Source organism: Rhipicephalus sanguineus, chromosome 6 (genome assembly GCF_013339695.2).
Source record: "Rhipicephalus sanguineus isolate Rsan-2018 chromosome 6, BIME_Rsan_1.4, whole genome shotgun sequence".
In the NCBI taxonomy this organism is placed as follows: domain Eukaryota; kingdom Metazoa; phylum Arthropoda; class Arachnida; order Ixodida; family Ixodidae; genus Rhipicephalus; species Rhipicephalus sanguineus.
The window spans coordinates 122677160-122695918 of NC_051181.1; the positions used below are offsets into that span (position 1 = coordinate 122677160).

The 18759-nt window shown below is 45.2% G+C and overlaps 1 protein-coding gene across 1 annotated transcript in view; it reads right to left on the reverse strand.

Moving 5' to 3' along the window:
- Positions 1 to 18759, reverse strand: part of LOC119397510 (sterile alpha motif domain-containing protein 5) — a 148966-nt gene that overhangs the window by 55775 nt on the left and 74432 nt on the right. Inside the window, exon 2 of the mRNA XM_049416588.1 lies at positions 1745 to 1879. Coding sequence (XP_049272545.1) covers positions 1745 to 1879 — 135 coding nt within the window. The remainder of the gene's footprint in view (positions 1 to 1744; positions 1880 to 18759) is intronic.

Here is an 18759-nt window from a genome sequence, read left to right on the forward strand (position 1 = left end):
AAAAGGCTACTTCCTCGAATCAAGTTCTGGATCGCGGACTTCCGCATAACTCGATCTGGTCAGAAGTACAAAAAAAAAAGAAAAGAGACGTAACTGCTGTTTTACGGTTACCCGATCATTACTCATACCAATTGGACGAATTTTTAATTAGTGAAAGCACGGGAGAAAACACGAGTCGGGAAATTTTTACAACTAATGACGGCGTGTTGTCGATGATGTAAAAAAAAAAAAAAAGCACTCAGCTCAATGCTCGAAAAGTCCTTTTCCACTGTAGGGTGTTTTTAACATGTGCGAAATGCATAACTTGCTTCCATAATTATTTATCGACAAATCCATGGCCAATCCGTCATTTGAACATTTTTCAAGACACATGTCACGGTAAACCCACTCTCTTTCTTTCTTTTTAAACAATTTCCTGCTTTTAGTCAGACGCGAAATATCACGATATAAAATTAGGACTTCGAAGCAATAATTATCGTCCTCCAGTTCAGTGAATTAATCAGTTTTCGATGGCTTCTTATCGCTGAGTAAGAGCCCACAAATGAGGCACACATCAAGGCTAAACAAAAAAGAAACAAAAGGCACACTCGAAAACAACCACAATTATTGTAAAAGACAACCTCAGCTTGAAAAATTCGCTTGATCAACGCTGAACGACATTTCACAAGGACTGCTAAGGATCGCTAAATATAGCAGTGATACGCGTTGGCTACTCCACGTCACCCGACCACATCATAGACGCCTCCGAGATCGGATCACTTTCTCCGGCTTTGTTGGGATCCACCCAACTTAACTATTACACTGCCTCCGAGATCGGCACACTTTTGGCGAGTGATCACTATGAGGAAAACACAAAACGCTTTCTTGTTTTCTTTCTGTCTATTTTTCGAAAGTCTGCTGTTAGTCATAATAGATTTGTTAAAGGAATTAAGCGCTCCTAGACGTACATTTGGGTCAGTGGAGGTGCTTAGGCACAATTTCCTTTTAATTAAGGAAATTTCGCGCAAAACATGACGGGTAACCCGCATATCTGTAGCTGTTGAATAGACAGCTCATACGCCGAGTCGTTATGTATACAACCCCGTCTTGACTCCTTGCACGCATGCTCGGAGGCCAATCACCCACTCACCGATTCCAGGATTAAATAACCACAAAAACCTTTGTACTTGCAGCCCACTCTCGCCTGCATGACACGCGCGTCGAGCTCAGCAATGGCAGCGCTTATCTAGTTGCCATTCCTGAGCATGCAGTGAGAAGTGTCGGCTCTAGCTTTCTTTTTTTCTTTTTTTGCCACAGTGCGCCTTTTCAGTTTGTTTCAGTTTATTTTCCGCGCTTGTGTTGTCAGTTTCCTTCATCTTATGTCCGCATCTGTATACCACGGGTTTCGTATGCAAGGAATCCCTACCAACTATAGCTGGACTATTCGTCGTTCTGACGAAGGGCACCGGTTACACCCCATTTTTCGTTATCCTCGCATCTTGATTACTCGGCCAACTTGTCATCAAATCAAACCGCTAGGCCGCCTTATATAGAAGCGAGTCGAAGCAGCTTGCTCTTAATGCGCACATAGAACAGCTAACAGCTTTACCAATCAGCCAAAATGGGTGATCAGCATCTCTCGAGAAAAGCGATGCGGTAAGAGCAATCGGCGAACACACACACACAAACAAAGGAAAGAAACAGGTCGAGGAGCCCGAGCCGCGCGCCAGCAGTGCGCAGGAAGAGACGAGAGGAAGTGGCGTACCGGAAGCTGAGCAAAGTCGGCAGCCACTCGGCGCTTCCGGAGTTCCTCTAGTCTCTCGAGAACGTCCTGGAAGTGTGTCCGCAGTTCTTCCGCGTAGCGCCTCGCGAGACCGTCCAGGTCTCCGCGACTGCCGTCCTGCAGAGGCGGAAGAAGAACAAGAGACGAAAGGAAGTTAGTTCCTCGAAACACGACTCTTCAGTTAAGGGTTAGAAAAAGCGAGCAATAACAATAAAAAAGCAAACAAAGCAAAAAGGGCTACCGCTAAACATAGGCACACTCAAATAACTGAGCAGCGTCTTCATCTCTGAAACACGACTCTTGACTCAGGAAAAGCGAAGCCTTTCGCCCCCCCCCCCCCCCCCCCCCAAATACTGCGCGCTCAAGAAAACACTAAATAACGCCTGCTGAAAGAAAGCACCGTATAGGACTACATTAGATAAGTGTATACAAAATGGAGCCAATGTAGGTTAACGTGGCGTCAACAGTGACTCAATATCGGCGATTATATTGGCCGGACAACTGCGATCGCTTACGGCTGCTAGCGCTGAGCGTACGAAGGCTGCAGCGCCACACAAACACCGAAAAGAAAACAAATAAACGAAAAGAAGACGCCAACAACGCTGAACAGCTGACTGTTATTGTAAATGAACCAATATTATTGTAAACGAACCGAGGAGATAAGAGTATTACAAAAACAAACGTATGTGACAGCATGTCTGTAGTGTCACGGTCTATCACAGCACGTCGCCTGGTCATACTTTATTTTCTATAAAGTGCGTTGAAAATGAAGCGCTTTATCTAAAACCGTGAGTGAAGCGGTGCTGACACGGGTGCCTTGTAGCCACAAGTATTTCGCTAGCTTCAAAAATTTCGCTCGTAATACAGTTAAAGTGTACTACTCATACAGCGCACGTCGTATAAGAAAGACTTGGTCATTGAGGCATACACGCGTAGACAATGGTAGAGACTTGCAGTTTTAACAAGGGCGCTATTACACGTGAACGGAAAGTAGCGTACCACAGTACAGCAGGTTCTAAAAAGGCACATAATAATTAAACTTGCATTTAACTTGCCGCGTCTAATTAAATCCAATGACCGAAACCGCAGGCTTTATCCGACATAGTTAGCTATACTTAGTTACGTTGTTACAGTTATGCATAAATATACTTATATTCAAGTAAATCTATACTGATAGATTTACAGACGACAAACACAAACACACACGCACGCGCTGAAATGGCTGTCTAAATCATTCTATACCCCGGATACAAACAAACAAAAAGAAAGATACGCTAAACAGAAAGACCGCAATTAACAAGCGTCACCAAAAACAATAGATAGAGGCTGCTAAAAACCCAATTTTACATACACAGCATCTTGGGGCAGTACGAGCCCGCTAAATGCATATTCGTGGACAGTGACGGAAATGAAATACCAATTTTAGCTACGGAAGCTCCCCAGATTCACGCATTACGCAACAGCCATAAACAGTGACTCAACGGCAAAGTATCAAGTCGCCGTCGTAACTCGCTGTTTCGTTCAAAGAGTTGCATGTGGCATTCGATTTCTAACGGTAATACCGGATGTATAAGTCTTTGCAGCCACCTATTTGACAGCAGAAAAAAGTTACAACATGTAAATGAAACATACGACATACTCTTTCTTTCTTTTTCGATGGCGCGATAGTTATCACTAGTATTAATTGTTCCTCGCCCACTTCACAAGAAGATCACACGTCGCGAAAACCAACAGTCCTCATCACCGATAGCGCAGCGACGGCAACAAGACGAAAATTACTTGAACGACATTTAACACCAACAAAGCATTCAGGTGTGTATTAACATTACGCACTTCACTCCAAATAGCAGTACGCGCAAGTAAAAACGGCCCGCGCCCGCGAACAACAACAAATATCCCCTTCAAACTGCGACCCGCTTCATAAGCTCGCCGCGCCTGCAGAGTCATCTTTCCCTCAGTAAGAGGCTTTCAGAGGAGAAGCCCAACGCGCAGGAGGCCTGCCACGCACGTCGAACGATTGTTCTTCGTCTCGCTTCTTTCTTCTTCTTTTCTTTACTTAGTCCTTTCTTTTTCAATTATTTCGCGGCTCCTCCTTTCCATACTCTCGCTCGCTTTCCTCCTTTCCCAGACGTTTCCCACCGACGCGTCGCCGGCGGCATCTTGAAGAGCTACTTTGAAGGCCCGAGAAGTTCGGACCACGCCAGAGGCTCTGGGCAACACAATTACGGCTGGCTTCGGCCCGATCGCCGCAGTAAACAAAGTAAATAAAAATTTGTAAAAGACTTTCGAGCGATGCGCAGACGTTTGGTTGTCTGTAGAACAGGAAAGAGAAGCTATATCAAAGACTGCTTTGCGAGAAAAAGGGAGAAAGAAAGAAAGAAAGGAAAAGAAATGAAGAAGAAAGAAAGAAAGAAAGAAAGAAGAGAAAGAAAAGAAAGAAAGAAAGAAAGAAAGAAAGAAAAGAAAGAAAGAAAGAAAGAAAGAAAGAAAGAAAGAAAGAAGAAAGAAAGAAGGAAAGAAAGAAAAGAAAGAACGAAAGAAAAAGAAAGAAAAGGAAAGAAAATAAAGAAAGAAAAGAAAGAAAGAAAGAAAGAAAGAAAGAAAGAAAGAAAGAAAGAAACATTACACAGTGACTCAACACAGAACTACGGACCGAGCAAATTCCTTTTCCCTCCAATGAACTACGCGGGAAGACGGAAGAAAGAAAGGGGTGGTCGTTTCTCGGTTCACTCTAAATCCCAGAAAAGCCGCCTAGGAGGAGGAGAGAAGCAGGCGACGGGTAACAGAGGAAGACGGAACACGAGGGAAAACCGAAGGTGCGTAGATAGAAGAAGAACAAGAAAGCAGTCGATCTACTGTCTCAAGAAAAGTGTTCCTCTCCTTGAGAGAAATCGTTGACCGAGCATTACTTCTCCATATATTTTTCTTTCCTGCCTGCGGATAACTCCAGCACAGGGGGTTTCGCGCACCCTTTATACGTGAGCGTGGTTATAAATTTCAATTTCCCGCCATCCCCAATGCACTCTTTCTATTCCCTTGCACTTAGGCGTCGTTTCTTCCCGGAGCAAATTCACCCTGGAGAGGGAGGTAGACATAGAGGACATCAACGGGCGGCTGGAGATTACGCTACAAAGGAAAGTAGGCCAGGATAAAAGGGAGAGAGTGAAGGAGAGAGGGAAGTGAGACTTCAGGGCATCCAGCTTCTCCCTTACTCTCTCATTCAATTTTTCAAGCGTCCCTATAGTCTTCTGAGCTGAAAAGAAGATTCTCAAGGTATAACAGATGTGTCGGCGAATCTATCTACCGTTTCATCAAGAAAAAAAGCACTTCACAAGCTTCGTAGACGAGTTAAAACTACAGTCGTGGCCTGCTGCGAAGGAATCGGGCCTTTCTGACGATGTGCATACGCGTGGTTGATTGATTCGCGGTTTCGTTTGAGCGAAATGTGAAATGATGAAAACTTCTGGCTGTATCGCGCCAACCTGTTCAGCGCTAAGTAAGTAGTTTAACGATGAAAGGATCATACAGGGAACATACATGCATACACACACGTACAGTCGGCATCAAAAGTTCAGATCTGAGAAAACTTTGAATTTCCCAGCAATTTCTGACTGTATTCGGTCGAACTGCCCAGTACATGTCGTTAGCGCGTTTTAGAATAGGGGGTGTGCGAACATCCTAAAATTTCAAATAACGAATCGAATAGCGTTGTATTCGATTCGAGTACCGAATCGAATAGTGGCCTTTCGAAATACCGAATATTTTTTTAATAATCAGGAACGACTAAAATTCTCGAAAGAACAAGACATTAGAAGAGCGAGGGGTAACTTTTCTTGTTTTCATCATCGAAACACCCAGATGCATGCCGCCCACGTACTTAAAGGACTATCGACGCTATATTGATCACATGAACGAAGGCGTTTTTGCTTAAAACTCCAGTGTCACCGGAGCGAAAGTGTCATCAATCCACTATCTTCATCATGACATTCATGATGATGTGAACACATGAAAATTGTTTAATATTTATGTATCAGTTTTATTTAAAAGCCATTGGTTGACAAAGTACTACCTTGAATACTGTAGTCACTGCTATATTTCAGCCTGGAGTTACAAAATATTTGGAAGGCTCGCTCTAGTTGATGCTGTATACGAGCTTACCTTAGTTTAAATAATTGTGGTATTTTGTTGTCGCTTAGAAGTAGTCGTAATGTTCTTTTTTTTTAAAGCTTGTGAATATTTGTTTAAAATAAAATGTGGTAAAATGATCGGGCTGTCTTCAACATTGTTACCTTACCAGTCTAGGGCTGCTTTGGAAATCGATGCCTTACTATACGAACAGTATTCGAACAGTATTCGATTTGTATTCGTACTCGATTCGGTTACACACATATAGCTTAATGAAATTTCTTGTTGGGCTAGTTGGTTACTTGTCATATTGAAGGGACTTAGCGCAACTTGACATTCACTCGAAGAGAATAAAACATTTATTGGCAAACAAGTGGAGTCTCTAGTGGTTGGACCTCCTAGTCCGGAAGACCATTGGCTCTTGCCGCCGTCCGGGCTCGGTCGACCAGTGCTTGTTGCTGCCCTGGGTCAGAGCTGGACAGGTCGCCTCCCACTCGACTAATGTAGGATTATGTTTGGCCGATATATTGGGATTCTCTTGGCACTCCCACACACTCACATTCACACACGCTTCCACTCAAGAACACACCCCACACACAGCGCTCTATATCTATATAGAATCTATATCGAAATAAATAATAAATAAATAAATAAATAAATAAAGAAAGAAAGAAAGAAAGAAAGAAAGAAAGAAAGAAAGAAAGAAAGAAAGAAAGAAAGAAAGAAAGAAAGAAAGAAAGAAAGAAAGAAAGAAAGAAAGAAAGAAAGAAAGAAAGAAAGAAAGAAAGAAAGAAAAATGGAACAATACTCTACAAGCTTAATATTTCAGTCCGTAAAGAAATCAAAACCAACAATTCAGAACGGGCACACGAGCTCGGAAGGAAATGTCCTTTCGAGAGACGCAGGCTCTTCAAGGAGCTTACAATGGAGCTCCGTTACGGCCCGCGCTTCATTTTCGAAGTGGTGGGGAAGTATATATAGAGGTGCCGGGACAGCTAGAGATTGAGCGTCCCAGATCGAGTAAATCCCAAAACGACAACAATGCGACCCCTTACGCACCACCTCGAGGAAACTACGGCTCGTCCGAGGCATTCGAACCACGCAACGCGAGCGCCGCGTCGCGCCCGCCCGCCGTGTCGCGGGCGCATCGATTGTTGCGACTCGTGTAAGACGCACCGATAAGTGAAAGGTACCATAACTTTTCCTCCTTTCCCTATATATCTTTCTCTCCGTTCCCACGGGCCACGTATACACTCCGTTTTCCTCCGGCGCGGACCGGGGATCCTTTCTTGCCCGTGTACGACGGATGGGAAAAGAGTGCCTTGCACGCACCGCGACAACAACAACGAATGATCTCCGGGAAGGAGTTGGGAAGAGCTTGCGAACGCCGGAAGGGAGAATAACGTATAGAACGGGGTGTGGGAAGTGACGTAGGGGAAGACAGAAAGAGAGGTATACCCAGAAAGCGAGACGTATATAAGCAAGACAACGTAAGCGAGCGCACGCGCTATAGCTGCACCGGGTGTCGAACGACACGCGAAGAAAAGGCTCGAAGGAAGCAGGAGAAGAGAGTGAGATCGAGAGGGAGAGAGGGAAGGAAGACGTTGATATATGACGGCAATATGTCAGTGCCCGGCCACACTTTCGGTCCTCACTGTTGCAATCCTTCAGCGCGAGCGAGAAAACGCTGCCTCGATCCTCTCTTTCGCGCAATGCCTGCCAAGCCGCCGTTCCGGTGACGTTCGAGACGGCGCGCGAGAGAGCGAATTTCGCTATACCGAGAGCAACATCCCTCCTCCTCTTCCACTCTTCTTCATCGCGTCATTACCTTTTTTACTTATTTCTTCGTGCTCTTCGCTATATTTATCGCCTCCTTCCGCCTTCGCGCGCGCGACGGCAGCCGGTGATGGAGGTTGCCACTGAGGCTGTCTCCGCTGCTGCCGAAGGCAGCAGCCACCACGTTCAATGCGAAGCCTTACTTCTTCTTTCATTGTTTTTCAGTGCTTTCCTTCGTCGTCTTCTCCACATGTGGCTTCTCCCGTTACAGTCTCAATCATCGTCAAAAGCGATCCGCGCCGTTTTTACTAGCGCACGCGGCAGCGACAACGCGGAGAGGAGGATGAGGACGAGAAGGAGGAGAAGGAGGAGGATGAGGGTGCCCTGGAGGTGCGGAACACCGGTCTCCCCAATTATAAAGACGGGGAATACACGGCGTTCCGGGGGTATAACGGAAGCGACGATACACAGCTGACACCAACAGACCTCGAACAGAGAAGGCTGCGATCGCGGCACGCGATGTGTTTGTGGAAGCTATGTGCAACGCGACATGCCGACTGGCGTTGTCGACCGAAAGGCGCAGCATAAGAATAAGCTAAGCGCTCGTGAAATAAAAGCAAGTGCAAAGTTGACCCGCAAACGAAAGAACGATTAACGCCGCACGGTTGTCATTACAAATGGAATGACTAGTGTTATGGAAACGTTCAAAAAAAAAAAAAAAAACACCGTCCAAGCACTCCGAAAAGATTGAGGTGGTGGGGTGAGACTTCCTTTGGCCAAAAAAATTAAATTTTGGGATTAATCACTAGATAGAGAATTTCTTTATCTCTCAGAAAGTATATCGCACTTGGGCACTCGCTGCTTCAAAAAGAATCATTGGTCCTATTTCTTTGACACGTTGACAGGAAGTGCGCGCGTAGCCCGGCGTTATTTCTGCGTTTTTCTCAAAAAAACATTTTTGGAATTCGTGCACCTTTTTCTCGGGAACTGTCGGGCGTAAGCAAACAAAATTTTTCACATGTGTTAATTAGTGACATTTACATTACTCGTACTACAGTCACTAGCTTAGGTTCATTTCTATCTTCTTAGTATAAAAAAGCATTCATAAGTGGCAAATTTCATACATCGACAAACGTAAAAAAACATAAAAAGTTCAGTTTTTGTTGTACGCTCACAATTTTAGTCCCACTTCTGTAAAGTGTTAGGAGCTACCTTCTTGCAAAACTACAGAGCTCCTGAGATAGCAGATCTTACAAAAAAGTACACATATATAAAAACTTAAAAAAATACTAAACACAATTTGAAACTAACTTTGAGCTCTAATGCAACCTGCGTCTATCTTTAAAATACCTTGCAAACTTTATAGTCATAGTTTTTAGTACCACTGCTGTACAGCCAACTTTGAAAGCGACTTTCAAAGTCTCAGCTCACCTTAACGGGCGAAGCTGAAACGCGCGGTCCCGGTGTTCATCAGTGTGTTAATACCTGCAGTTCATTAAAGTATTTCTCAATTATTAGTTACGTCTATCCAGAAATCTTAATTTCTGCTTGCCGCCTCTATGTTCCCTTCTTGAACTTTAGTGGACCAATGGTGCGTACGTAACGTATGGAATTGTACAGCGCGGAACACAGGACGAAACGCTTGAAGTGGCACACACGGACAGCGCTGACTCTCAACTGAGGTTTACTGCATACGACACATGCGCAAAGAAAAAACAATGAGCCTCACCATCACCTCAGTTGAGAGTCAGCGCTGTCCGTGTCTGCTTCTTCAAGTGTTTCGTCTTGCATTCAGCGCTGTACAATTCCATACGTTATGAATCAAGACCAGCTAGTCCGATTTACCGTTTTGCTGTCTGCAATGGTTCGTAGTGGGATTTTTCCAATTTCTGTGGCACATACACTCAAACCTCGATATAACGAACTCGGATATAACGAATTATCGGCTATAACGAAGTAAATGAAAAATAGTCTTGTCATAGCTACAGTGCTACAAATACACGTTTAAAACGAATTTTCGGATATAACGAAGTTATTTTCGTGGCAGATGTGACTGTTACAATGAGGTTTGCGTGTACGTTTTAGCCTGCTGACGACTACTTCATTTTTAGTGGACCAGTGGTGAGCCAGCGGGCCTTGCCTAATTTATGTGGTACATACGCCCTATAGGAGTCTTTCCGCAGATATCGGACGGACGAATTTTGATTTCGCCTATAGCCATACACAGCTTGAATGTAATATGCCGAGGAGTTGCTCTGGTTTCCCCAAGGAGCACTAAGACTACTCAGTTCAGTGTAATGAACGGAATAAATAAAAATGAACAAGGCCGGAAACGCTGACACTGTCTACGTTGGCGCAGACAACACGACGTCTGCCTTTGTACAGTGCACGCATCCGGACCCACTCGAAATACCTATCGATAGCTCGAATAAACAACGCGCAAAAGCAAAGTCGTCCGCGTAGAGATATGGCGGTTGAGTCAGGCATGAGAAAAACGGTCACGGATAACAACGTTGAAAACACCTCGAAGCGGAAAAAAAAGAAAAAAAAAACATGGACCGACGTATCTGAGGGACAGCCAATCTTGTGAATCACGCTGCACTCCAAACGTCGTCTGGACGCCCCACCTCCATCTTTCGTTATCTCTCTTTCTATTTCGATAAAAAGTCGGCTCGTCGAGCTGGTTTATCAGAAAGCGAAGATGTCAACAACAAGACCTGTCGACAGCCCAAGCCTTTCCAATCTCGTTTCCATCACAAAATCGCCGCCGCCGTTTTCGTAACCCGAAAGTTACACGCCTCGGTGTCTTTCGTCACACAAGCACAAGATCGCAGACAGGCACAAAATGAACGCGCCCATCGACACTCATGTTAGTCGTCGAAGCCTCCGAGTAAAAACTATATACAGCCCTCCTCTGTTTTCTTCTTTATCTTTATTTTCCATCCTGTCCGTGCCAAGATGCGATAACGAAAGAAAAAGCAAAAGCCAAGAAGGCTCGCCGACAAAATCCCTTTCGCTATCGCGTCCGTCAATATATGAGCGATCCCTGTTTCGAAACACCGGCCCCTGGCCGGATACACCTCTTGTCAGCAGCGCGCCGACGTTGAGCGTAACACATTGCAGACGCCATAGGCGTCACGGACAACGTGGACGCGAACACGTCCGGCTGCCGGTGACTATATATATATATATATATATATATATATATATATATATATATATATATATATATATATATATATATATATATATATATATATATATATATATATATATATATATGAAGCATGTCCTCTTGGACACTGTTGCAATCTCTACGCGTTTCCCTGTATAGTCTAATGCCGGTGACATCTGGTCGTCGCCTTCTCATTCAGAGCCTTTCTCCTTAACTGGCCTTCGTGTTTATTTATTTATTTTTTTCGTTTGCCGGCTTTAAGCGTGCATTCCACCGGTTGCGCCAGAAGCCTTTTACTCCACGACGGGCGAGAAAGTGAATGAGCCCTGACGGCCTGCGGAATTCGCGTACAGGCTCTTTCTTTCATACATTTTTTTTATTTTTATTTTTCATCCATCCGCGGGCTGCTATACAGCCCAGCTGCTTCACCGCAGCTGCCTGCCCGCCTGCCTTCTTCATCGTCTCGCCTACTAGAAAAGGATCCCCGCTAGCCCCTGTTGCGTTTATAGCGCGAGACGAATACATTACGGCAACGACGACAAGAGATGCGGGCCGACAGGCGGGCAGGCAAGGCGGCAATCCTATACGCGCACGAACACACACGCCATGCGCCTCGATGCGCGACGAAAAAGAAACCTCGAGGAGACGCGTATACGCCAAGCCAGTGGTTTTCCGAAACAGCATACGGCCTTCCCTCGCCCCCGCTTCGCCTGTGTGTAAGAGAATCGAATAGCACATACTGTGCGTGTGTGTTTGTGCGGGAGGCGGAGCGTGTGAAAGGGCGGCACAAAACAAGCAAATTATTCTCTTATGGGTTCTTGCGCGGTCGCTGCTTTCTCCAGAGTAAAATTGCCATTGTATTTTCTAAAGCTAAATGGCTATATTGAGGTACATAATGTGTGAAGGTTTGAGCATTAAAGGGACACACATGTACACCATCTACAGCTGCTCTACTATAGCTCGGCGAGTTGTTAATAAAGTCTGCGGTTCGCCCTGCCCCTATACATATAGTCTGCATCAGTGTCATCCTCGTGCAATGGCGCGCAATAACGCGCTAGAGATTACGTTGCCGGGATGAATTCTAGACATACTTTTTTTTTTCTTGCTTCATTGCTTTTTTTACAGACATTCAGTCTCATACATCGTTTCGCACATCATACATGTGCGGAAAGCAATGCAACAAGAAGTTTTTGATCCTTCCACGAAGTTCTTCATTTGCTTCTATGGCCTCGAGACCTCTTAACACATACTATCGTTCTCCACGTCACAGCAACACATATTATATCCGACAGAGGAAAAAAAAAAAAAAAAAACCTGTGAGGCAATCACGCGGTCCGTGTTTGCGTTTGAAGGGAGAGAAGCAACCAGGGACCGTATAAAGCGTTTACTTATAAAGGAGATGACCATCTTCTGAAGACTATATTCTCAAACGCCGACGTATAGGACCACGCACGCGTATCGTTTTCAACGCGCGGGAGCGCGGCGCATTACGGCATCGCGCCACATCGCTATCCCTATATATAAGACCGGGTTTAGAAGAGACCGCGTGTATTGGCTAAGAAAGTTTACGCAAGCGGGGCGACGCTATTCAGAAGTTTCGACACGCGAGCGCGCTATAGACGACGCTCGAGGAAAGCTTAAGCCTGCAGCGTTGAGAGTACTATATGAATGTCGTTGCGGCTGCGCCATTCGGAGCTCGGAAGAAAGACGCGGTGGCGCTTCGGGAATGCGCCGATGTCGTCAGAGCAATCTAGTTAGGTTAGCTATAAGCTGCACGCACGCTTCCCGTAAGACTGATTTGTTCGCCTAGCGCCTGACCCAAGATTTTCGTTATAGTACTATAATTCTTCTGAAGAGAACATCTTGGGTCATCGGCTTTGTACGTCTCCAAATGCTGTACAATAGCGCTGATGACCTTCTTAATTAAGATAATTAAGACGCACCGACCGATACGAGCCCCCTGTTACCAACTAGACGATGAACGCTTCGTGTGAGCGTGTGGAACTACAACTGCACAATTATGTGCGAAGTACATTATTGCCGTAAGACAAACCATCAAAATAAGAAAAATAATTCTCTCCTCCTCCTCCTTATTACTATCATCATCATCATCATCATGACTTGATTTGGTTAACCTCCCTGCCTTGCCTTGATGTACCCTATCTCGGCCTTAACATAACGATGTGAGAAAAATGGACGCTTTTCTGCATACATATAGCTAGAGGAAGCCGCAACTACACCACATGTGCGCATCAGAAAAAAAATATGGCGGATGGTGCGTTATACATATACGAGCGACAGACTATGGCACAGCACTACTCCTTCAGATGACAAAAAAAAAAACCGCTCAATGAGGTACAGAGCAATAAGAAATGGAACACGGAAATTACCATCAAGAGGCCGCGGTGGCTAAACACAGTTGCCAAGCACAACGGCATTATTTAGAATTTTCCAGCGGAAAGGTAACTCTTGCAAATCACTACATTAGACTCCCATCTTCATATCACGTGTAGTCGCACCAGAACTGTAAAACCAAAATTATAAAGCACCAAAACTGTGACACGTTTCAGAGTTCCAATCATATTTACATATCCTTCAGCGAGCTATAAACTACATTTTCCTCTCTGTTTTTTTTTTTTAAATATGACTGTACCTGATTTCAACGCCCATTTTATTTTTTTGTACGTCTTCCCATTTTTCTACGCTGCACGCATTCCTTTGTAAGCGTAGGTAGCTCACGTTTTCATCCTTACTTCATGTGTGTACACACATGTTTTGTTTTTTAAATATGCTTCCTTTTAATTTTCGAGTTGCACCTGCTGCAACAATGCCCTGGTGGAGCTGCAGGTACTTGCAAAAATTAATAAAATAAACTCGGTGTTCCCATTCATATCGCTCGGGACTATAAAACCGTGTACGAACGTATATCGCAAGATCGTTTGCAAAAGCGTTCACGTTGTCTAAACAAGTAAATACCCAATACGCCCACAACGACGCCAGACAGACCGAACCGGTTGAAATTCATTAAAACGTGTCTTAACCAATTGGCCAGCCAGCCACCTATTAAAACATGTTGAGCTAGTAGGTTGATGCTTGCTAGGTCGAAATGTTTACGAGGCAGACCAAGGCAAACCTGTCCTTATATTTTTCTAGCTATGGTGTGCGTCATAAACGTTCGTATTAAACCGGTTGAAAGCAGGTGATTAAAAAGTAGTCTGTCAAGAACACCGGGACGTAACGGAAGAGATAATGAGAAACTGAGCCAGACGTGGTTGCGGGACCTTGTGGCCCACTGTGCAAGAAAGAATGGGTGACTGTGCAGCGCAGATGGTTATCAAGGCCTTCTGGCGGTTAGCTTTCATGGGAGATTGATTGAAAGATGGTTATCAGAAACTTTAACTGTTGAAGTCTAAAGAAGAGTGAGTGAATAAAGCAGGCATGGTTTCGAGCTGTCGCGGCACACTGTTCAGTACACAGGGCACGCACAACAACAAAGACGCGGCAGATTTCCCCGAGGACCCGCAGCGGTGGTCTAGTGGCTATGGTGGTCGACTGCTGACCCGAATCGTGGGATCGAATCCCGCCGCGGCGGCCACATTTCGATGGAGGCGGAACGCTATAGAGGCCAGTGTGCTTAGATATAGGTGCACGTTAAAGAACCCCGGGTGGTTGACATTTCCGGCGCCCTCCAGTATACGGCCACTCTCGTATCGTGGTTTTGGGACGTAAAACCACAACAATTATCAATTTTTTCCGAGGGAAGCAAACTGTCGTGCACGTTAAGCTTCAGTTGCTCATGCCATCAACCGGCAACGCAAGACAACATGTGAAAGAAACTAGCCCTATCCAACTTTAAGCCAAGAGATAGCCAACACTAGCCGATATTAGGCAACAGCTAACATTAGAAAGTGCTCGCTGTTATTGTGCCTCAGTACGACGTACTGTCGGGCTACTTGGTCTCGGATTATAACAAATTCGAATGTCTTTTTGTGTCCGTCTTCATTAGCGCTAATTTGACTCTATTATACTGTTATTATGCATCCAGGAGCCCCCTAACCCAAAGTCCGTAAAGGCACCGTAATGAGGTTTCCTTTCATAAGTATCCATCTTAAAAAGTATATTATGTTTTTTATTGTAGTTTCGTGTGGCAGCTTTCATGTATTACTTTATTTCCATACTGTTTTCTTTTCTTTTTCCCATTTCAGCGCCAGAAATTATGCTTTCGCGTTAACCCCCTAAATTGCGTCTGAAATGCCAGTATACTTTCCAACAAAAACGTATCCGCTTTAAAAACGTATCACAGAACAATGTAATGCGTGCGCGTGAAGTGGTCGACGAGAATGTCTCGTGTTGTCTCGACTATAACGGGAACAAAAAAAAAATGGCGTACACAACACACGGAGCGCACTCTAAAACGTATGTCTCGCAAAGCTCCCTTCCATTCCCGTTAGGGCGCACTTGTTTGTTTGTTTTTCTCTCACTTGATTTATTTGCCTTACGAACAAAACAACCACGCATGTAGCACTGCAGTCAGATCGCGAGCCTCGCCAGCAGATTCTGCGCCCCGGTACACACAGGCCCTGCACTGGGGCGCCGCAAACCTTCGAGATGTCCCCAGAGCCCCTCGCTACGGGTTCCGTAATGTCTCGCTGTGCGCCGAACATTAGAAAAACATGGTCGTATACGGAACGACGAAAGCGTAGAAACAAGAAAAGAACATAGCAAAAGACTAACACACGAAAGCGTGCATTATACTGTGCATTCAGTGAGCCATGGGAAAGCCTGCTGCAGCGGAACCATCAAAACGATGCGGGTCCCGCAGAATCCTTTTTCCGGTGGTATCAAGCCTTGCACAGCACGACTGCTACGGCTATAGGCCAGCTTCTGTACTAAGGCTTGAGCCCGACGCGGCCTATTCTTTTTTTTTTCGCTCCCTATACTGAAGGCCCTATAGTGTGTATATTCCACTTCTTCCGTGGCGTTTTCGTTCGTGTGTGCGCGTTTTCTGGTGCGTCTCGTTAAAAAGCAGAGCGTCATACAAAGGCAGCACGGTTTCACCCAATCCAAAACCCTCATTGCAGAGGGAAGGCGCAGCCATCATTCCGGCATGCACAGGGCACGCTCGCTGCATGGCACGCTCGCTTGCTCGAATAGCCAACCGTACGAGAGAGGACAATCCGGCGCTGAACATGCGCGGATTTGGTATCGCGTGGTTCTGCAAAACACACGCCTGTATCATCGCTGTGCTCTGTATACACCGCAGCTGCATAGTTTGCTGCGTATTATCGCTAATACATTGTGGTTCTATGGATCAGTGCAGTATAATTCCTTGAACTATATAGCCGCCTTCGAGAGCCCGGTTTATCTCAAATGCATGCAAAAAAGGAATGAGCAAGTAATATTTCAAAAACGGAAAACCCCACGCACTGTGCGAATCGATGTGATGCGAAGCAGTCAGCGAGGATCTGTATACGCCGCATTGTTCGGCCTTAAAACACATCAATGCCTTCATATCATGACATGACGTCGTTCACTATATCGCATGTTTTCATGCACCGACTACGACCCAGACAAAATACAACAAAGCCAACCCAACACGATACATGCTAAATACTATACGGTGCATCGCTGAGTCAGCGTTGCCGCCGAACATCACTACGGCAATCGACTGTAGCAGGGCTGCACTCGTAAATCAGCGTTTCACGCATAAACAAAACAAAAAAAATTAGGCAGAACCCACGTACCGTGGGGGTCGATATTATGCGAAGCATGCGGCGGGTAGGTGACTGTGGCGTAACTTTTTTTACTGAGCGACACGTTACAAAATGACGCTAAAGATTTGTATAAATTTTATACGCACACTTATATATGTTGAAGAGCCGCATATGTGTTGTATAACAAGTTGTTTACGGTTAGGTAACGCTACCAATGGCAACGTGGGTATTACCAATACCAGAAGCGGTAAGCTGATATGTAGTGCTTATACGTGTCCCGAGAGCGCACGCACGCTTCACGAACCCGTGTGCATGTGTGCAAGAAGTTGTTGACAGTTCTTGAACAAGGACACCATCACCGTGATCAGTGAGCACCAGCAGCTGGATGACTTGTTATAGGATCCGGTCGTGATCGTGGTGACGTGGGGTCCATGCGTAGTGAAGTATGTGGTATCGTGGAGCTGTTGGAATACGTGGATGCCTCGGCCATTTTGCCGACAAATTGTCTGTCGACAGAGCCGGCGACATGTTGGAACCTGAAGCCACCCTTCACGTTGGTGAGGTATAGGCCGTCGAGGCTGGTTGGCCTGGTAAGTGCTATGTAGACCAACATCAGTGGATGTTGTTTGTCGTATTTGTAGACTACCTGGGCTTATGTGGCTTACGTAGCCTAGTCTACAAAGCGGCTGTCAATCAATCAGGCATTATCCTCGGTCAGCATGAGGCCATCACCCAGCCTCGTAAGAAATGAAGAGGACACTGCGTCGTTCTGGCGGACTAAGTGCACTTTACAGTGCGGTGATGTGGATATCATATGTAACTTTCGTTAATGTATTCCTCCGGGCTCGAGCAATGCTTCAATATAGCTTGCTGAATCAGGAATACAAACGTAATGTTTATTAGATTGCTATAAAAGCGGAGCCAACACTGGAACAACAGACGTTAGTCTGACATGACGCCTGTATCGTTGGAGCAGACATCGTAGGAGTACCATGTAGTGTTAATTGCTTTCTTGTAAAATTAGATAGCCAGCACCACAACCACAATTGACGTTGCACCGATATTACGCCTGCGTAAGCTGTTTTTCCAAACCAATTTATAGACCTGGCGTGGCTCAGTGGTAGAATACCTGATTGCCACGCAGAATGCTTGGGTTCGATTCCTGCTGGGATCCTAATTTTCATTCTTTCCATTCGTTGAGTCAACGCTGCCGATGTTGGTTTTCCTTAACGCTCTAGCAATTAAGTGAACAATGTCTGTTCTCGCCGTTCCTGGGTAGATATAAACTGTCAATCACCAGTGGCGCATACCCGTACACCGCGGCCCGTGGTAAACGGGTATGTGCCACACGTGTCTAGTGGAAAGGGTTTGACGACGTACGCGACAAGATTTTAATGTTATTCATGTCATGACCCGGCAGTCATATACGTCAAATTGTCTTACCCTCCCATGCAAATGTTGGTCTACACCATGTTAAGTAGGTGATTATGAGAGCACCCAGACGTAGGCGGCTAGATAGATAGATAGATAGATAGATAGATAGATAGATAGATAGATAGATAGATAGATAGATAGATACGTAGATAGAAACGCTCAAAGTGCCAGAGGTTCGCTAAGAAATGCTTCGCATTTAAAAGACGCGCCCAAGCGGCAGTCATTGAGTAAGTAGCGCTCGCCTAATAACAATAAAGCGGGCCAGAGGCACAGGCCAGCCGTCGGCTTCATGGGGAGCACAGTGAAGAAGAAGAAGGCGTGTGAAAACGACGTATGTACGTGACTCTCGCTCTCATGTATGTATGTATGTATGTATGTATGTATGTATGTATGTATGTATGTATGTATGTATGTATGTATGTATGTGTGTGTGTGTGTGTGTGCGTGCGTGCGTGTGCGTGTGTGTGAGCGAGAGATAGCCTTTCTAGAACGTCGTCACTTGACGTTCTATATATATATATATATATATATATATATATATATATATATATATATATATATATATATATATGACGAAGGACCATATACCGCGGTGGCGGTTCTAATGACAAAGCACTCGTTAATTACGAGCAGGGGGGTTAGATGGGTGCGTCAGCCCAAGCTAATTAGCTACGCCTTCCTGACGCTGGAGCACGGGGAGGATCGAATGCGCCTATACAGTTGACTTGTTTGCATACCTGTACATAAATATACACGGAAGCGCAACTTTCGGT